Source organism: Pyricularia grisea, assembly GCF_004355905.1.
Source record: "Pyricularia grisea strain NI907 chromosome Unknown Pyricularia_grisea_NI907_Scaffold_1, whole genome shotgun sequence".
Lineage (NCBI taxonomy): Eukaryota > Fungi > Ascomycota > Sordariomycetes > Magnaporthales > Pyriculariaceae > Pyricularia > Pyricularia grisea.
The window spans coordinates 3313511-3318839 of NW_022156716.1; the positions used below are offsets into that span (position 1 = coordinate 3313511).

Genomic DNA, 5329 nt, shown 5'->3' on the forward strand with positions numbered 1-5329 from the left:
CCCCCCCCCTGCAGCACCAGCCGCGCCGTCGCCAGCCACGTCCCCGCTCGACTTGTACGATCGTTGCGTGAGGTACCCTCCCGAGGCGGGTTTGAGAGTCGTCGGGGTTTGGTTGTGGTTGCTGCTGTTTTTAGCTGCTGCTGCTCATTGTGGCGAGTGCTCTTGGGTCCACCCGTGGGGTTTTTGGTGACGTGAAGAGACTCCTCCGTCTCCACCGCTGCCGCCGCCACTGCCGTTACCGACTCGTCAAATACGCGAATCTCCCCAACCCGAAAACCGGGTAAATGCCTCCCATCTACTCGGCGCCGTGCTGCCCACTCGGTCAGGTTCGCTCGACGCACACCTAGGGATCCTCTTTGTGGTTGCCGGCGAGGTCCCCCACCCCCGACGACGGTGACGCCACAGCACGGCGGCGGCCCGTCTCGCGCAGATAGTCGTAATAGTGCAGGCCCGGCAGGGCGCTCGTGCAACACGATTCCCTTTGTTGCAGATCTCGTCCATGACGTCCGACGCCCCAGGACCTGCAGCGCCAGCGCGCCGGGGAGGAGCGGGTGGTTGAGCGTGGGGCTGGAGAGGTTCAGGACGGCTCGCTCGAGGCTCGAGATGCCTGCGCTGTAGCACTATATCCACGCTTGCACGATCCCGATCGAGGTTACCGTCGAGGGGGAAGGACGCCCACAGCATGTTCCGGTAGAACGGGTTGCTGATGGAGTACCGCCCGCGCCCCCAGAGTCGGGACGACGCCTCCTGCGATCGCGGGTTGGGAAAGCGGCGGAACGCCGTCGTGTAGTGTGTCGGGAAATCAGTCCTCGGTCCGGAATCTGGCATCGAGCTTAGCCATTGCCCTGTTCTCCTTGAAGATTGTCCAGGTGCACTTCTGGTCCAGGAAGTTTAGACACACGGAGCTGTCGCCATCTGCGTCCAGGGTCTTGGTTGTTGTTCGGGCCGGCTCCAGCTGCGCATCCAGCCACGTGAGAACCTCGCCGAAGGAGGATGGAATGATAGGGACGGGGGTTTCGCGACGGCCGGTCTTGTGGTTTTCGGCGGTGTGGGAATATCGAGATTGGCGGGTTGCCGCCGGGAAGGCCGTACCGCTGTTTCTGGCCTTGTTCTTTTGACAGTATGGATCGGACCAGACGCTGATTCGGCAGTCGGACATGGCGACCGGCATGTGGCAAAGGCATGTGAGTCTTGGCTGGCAATCAAAAGGATTTATTTGGGCCTCTTGTGCAGATATTTGCTTGGAATAGTGGTTTTTTTGCATTCAAACAGAGATGAGCAAGAGACATCACGAAACGGGGAATCCGTCTATCAGACATGATACATAGGTAGGAAGATACCTAAGGTAGGCAGACATGGGCAGGGGAGACGATGGTGTCTAGAAAATCGCTTTGCTAAGTCTCGAAAGATGCAACCATCCAGTCGACTCTGCCTGGCTGATAGCCATAACTGTGCTGCACGGCGCGTCTTGCTCTATATCTGAACAAAGCCATTGCCCATTTAACAACATATACTTGGCGCGCAAATATTTGCTGACGGCACCATGAATGGAAATTCTAGGCCTTTTCTGCAGCCACTGGGCACAGTTGAAGTGCGGAGATAAAAAATGGGACACATCTTGTTGAGTTTTATCTCCAAGTCACTGGTAAGGCTATGAAATCAACTGATGAGAGCTGTTTAGGTGCCGACCGATGAGTCTGTGCAATTTTAGCCAAGCATCCTTCGGCAATGTTTATTCCCGCGTAAGTGACTAAATGGAATATACATAACTACTAAACATGCTTAATCTATCTCTGCCCATATAGCTTGAAGCAGACCAAACGATCACAGTTCTCCATATGCCAGTTCACCCTTTGGACAGGGATGCCAGCAAAATCACAACTCGCTAGTTCCCATGTCTGGTATTCGGTGAGAGTGGTCTGCAGTTCGTTGTCCTTGCCTAGCTTGTCCTTGTTAGGCTGTTGTTGAGGTAGTCAAAGAGGATTAGTCCACAGGAGCCCTGTTCTCCAGTAAGGCTGTTAGCTTTGTGGAATTTTTGGGTTTATTGAAGTCTTTGTCAATGCTCAGCGTCCAGGTTACCCCCTGGAAGGTCAACCGCATTTGTTTTGATATTGGTAATGACCGCGTTACCCTGGTTCATCAAGGTGACCTCCTCACCTTACGATAGAGCCAGGGCATCAACTTGCTTCGGTGACGATTTCTTGGGCTGGTCAAAATGTGTCGTCTCAAACTCCATGTGGTTTGCATGCTCGTTTGCAATAATGATCCCTGAAGGTTGTCCCGCTGGACCTGGCAGCGAACAATACAATTATCAACGACAACCGCAGACCTGCCTGCACATGAATGTGTATTTTTCTTTGTTCGTGGCTCCGAAAGCCTCCCTATGATACCCTGACCGTATGCATTCGTTGGGTCGTCCCAATTATCAGACCTTGCGGCACCAACGATGCGGTCGAGCTTTTGTTTGGACGACAAAACGGTGTGCTTAAAATCTATGGGGGAAAGGTTCCAGCTGGATTGGCAGGTGATGCGGCCTCAAGGTTCTGTACATAATCCACTCGTATTCGGCGTTGCGGTCTCGGTACTCATAAGGCAGCCATTTTTTATCAAATAGACGTGGAGAGCTCCGCACGCCTATCTACGGAGTATACTAGGGGAATAGTTTACACCCCCCCCCTTTGGAGTGATGCAGGCAGCTGAGAAGGCAGGAACCCTTTTGCCAATTGGAACAACTATTTGCAGAAGGTACTGCCCAAGTTAAGCAAGGGAAAAAATAAAGAGATCAAAGCTGTTCCCGAGAAGATATGCCGATACAAGACACCCTGTCCATGCACGTACCCTATTTACCTAGGTAGGTAGGAAATTTATCAAGATGTCTTATGTTCGTTCACGTACAATTCTTATTATCCGTTTCAAGCACGGTTACATTTGCCGGTATTGCACCGTGGTTCGTTCAGCTAGTTACCTTACCTACCTAGTTATACGGAGTCTTCCAGCCTATATATTTCCTTGGACTGCTATTGGCTAGGCCCTTCCTTCACCTGACTTTTCGGTTTTTTAGCTGTGCATTTCTAGTGTCGCGCAGGATACCGGTAGAACAACCCCGGCCCCTTAGTGTCTGCAACGCAACCATGGATCCTCCTTTGTAACCGTTACAGTTGTCCATTGCCTGCTACCCCTCTTGCCCTCTAAAATACGGGCGGCATCAATCATCAACCATTATTGCCTACCCTACCACACACGAGAATTCGATTACGATAGCCCCTCCACATGCCTCATCAATAAAGAAAGACCAAACAAACGGCCATCGGACTTTCTCGGGGATGCCGATGTTCCATCATCACCAGGTTTGCTGAATACGCACCACCAAACGCCGCCGCGCAAAAAGAAGAGCTAACCGTGGGAGCTGACTATTATACAGTAGTATCTGCATCATCCATTAGATGCCAAGTAACCAAACTTGCCGCTCGACCCATGCCCAAGATCCTTGTCGGAGTGATCGGAATACGCGAGTTTGAGGAATGGCAACTGTGCAAGTGGGTCGATCGTTCAGGCACTACTGCTGTAAAAAGAACTGGATTCACGCACCTCCTCTTTCCTGTATTCTTCCATTTCAAACAACAGATGAAAGGAAGTTCATCCTTTTATCTTATGGATAAGAGGTAGGAAGGACATCAGAAACAATGATTTCCCCCTATATCGAACCAAATGTGCTTGGCTTGGTGAAACTGTCGGCAGTACTTGTAAGGTTTTTTTTTTTTTTTTATCTATTCATCGCTGGTCTTTTTTATTTATTTATTTATTTTGCCTTGGCTTGCGCCATATGTTACAATATTGCGTGCTGACATACATGCATCGTCCACCCTCCCCGGCAGCTTCCATTTTATCTGCTGGGCCACGCAGTGTACAATTTGTTCTTCCACCAGTTGCGACACTTTCCTGGACCTCGTCTGCAGCACATTTCCTACCACGCCTACGCCTATAGGCTTTCCCGTGGAACTCTTGCCCACGACGTGGCGAAATGGCATAGGAAGTATGGCCCCGTGGTGCGCATTTCGCCGGATCAGCTCTCCTTCATCGAACCTGATGCATGGAAGGACATTTGTGGCCACCGCACCGGCTCCAAAGCAAGCGTTGAGGAGATGCAAAAATGGCCCGGCTTCTACGTTGTAAACGGTCGCCCACGTACCATAATCAACGAGACCAAGGAGAACCACACAATCCTCCGACGCAGTCTGGCCCACGGTTTCAGCGACCGCTCCATGCGCCTGCAGGAGCCCATGATCGGCAGCTACGTCGACTTGCTGATCCGACGCCTCAAGGAGCGTTGTCATTCGGAGCCGACTTCGGACCGGCCCGGTGGCCTCACCACTCGCCAGGACATCAAGACTTGGTACAATTGGACGACTTTTGACGTGATTGGCGATTTGGCATTCGGGGAGTCCTTTGACTGTCTTGAAAAGGCCGAGTACCATCCGTGGGTCGACACCATGAACAAAACCGCAAAGAATTTTGGCGCCTTTATGGCCCTCAAGCTCGTCGGCTTCCACTGGCTCGTGACTGCTATTCTCAAATACGGGCTTTCCAAGACTCGCGAGGATCACGAGAGGAGGACCATGGCCAAGATTGAACGCCGCGCCTCGTTGACGATAGAGCGCCCTGACCTGATTGAGGGCCTGCTCCAGCTCAAAGGTTTGAGAAAGGAGCAAATTCGAATCACCGCCGGCACGCTGATCATTGCAGGATCTGAAACAACGGCTACTCTGCTCTCCGGAGTCACCTACCTGCTTCTAAAGAACCCCGAGAAACTCGCTAGGCTCAACGAGGAGGTTCGGTCCGCGTTCGTTGACGACAAGGAGATCACGCTAATGTCTGTCGCGAATCTACCTTATATGCTGGCCTGCCTGGACGAGGCCGCGAGGCTTTACCCGCCCGTTGCTGGCGGTACCCCGCGTGTGGTTCCCGCTGGGGGTGCAACCATTGCTGGGACATACGTTCCTGAAAATGTGAGTTGGCAGTCGCTTTGTCGTGTTTGTGTGTCAAATATATAGGCATGGCTCAACTTAAAAGTTTTCTTGCTGACCATATGTGCGATTATTCTTCAGACTGTCGTCAGTGTGTGGCAGATGGCTGCATACCAAAATGAGCAAAACTTCCACGATCCTTTTAGCTTCAAGCCCGAACGATTCCTTGAACGGGACAGCAAGGTCAACACACGTGACAGGTTCGAAGTTTTGCAGCCCTTTTCGATCGGCCCCAGGAATTGCATTGGCCGAAAGTAAGTTCATAGGCTTGTCTTTTAAACACCCCCCCCCCCCCCCCCCCCCCC

General features: G+C 52.2%; 2 protein-coding genes across 2 annotated transcripts in view; one reads left to right on the top strand and one right to left on the bottom strand.

The window, feature by feature from the left end:
* PgNI_00977 (uncharacterized protein) overlaps nt 1–1159 on the bottom strand; it is a gene marked incomplete at both ends in the record, with an annotated part of 1602 nt that extends 443 nt beyond the window's left edge. The window contains 2 exons of the mRNA XM_031121054.1: nt 18–620; nt 980–1159. Of these exons, the coding sequence (XP_030986704.1) occupies nt 18–620; nt 980–1159 (783 nt within the window). The remainder of the gene's footprint in view (nt 1–17; nt 621–979) is intronic.
* Nucleotides 1160–3381: 2222 nt separating this feature from the next.
* Nucleotides 3382–5329, top strand: part of PgNI_00978 (uncharacterized protein) — a 2416-nt gene continuing 468 nt past the window's right edge. The window contains exons 1-3 of the mRNA XM_031121055.1: nt 3382–3743; nt 3876–5006; nt 5106–5278. Coding sequence (XP_030986699.1) covers nt 3684–3743; nt 3876–5006; nt 5106–5278 — 1364 coding nt within the window. The 5' untranslated portion in view covers nt 3382–3683. The remainder of the gene's footprint in view (nt 3744–3875; nt 5007–5105; nt 5279–5329) is intronic.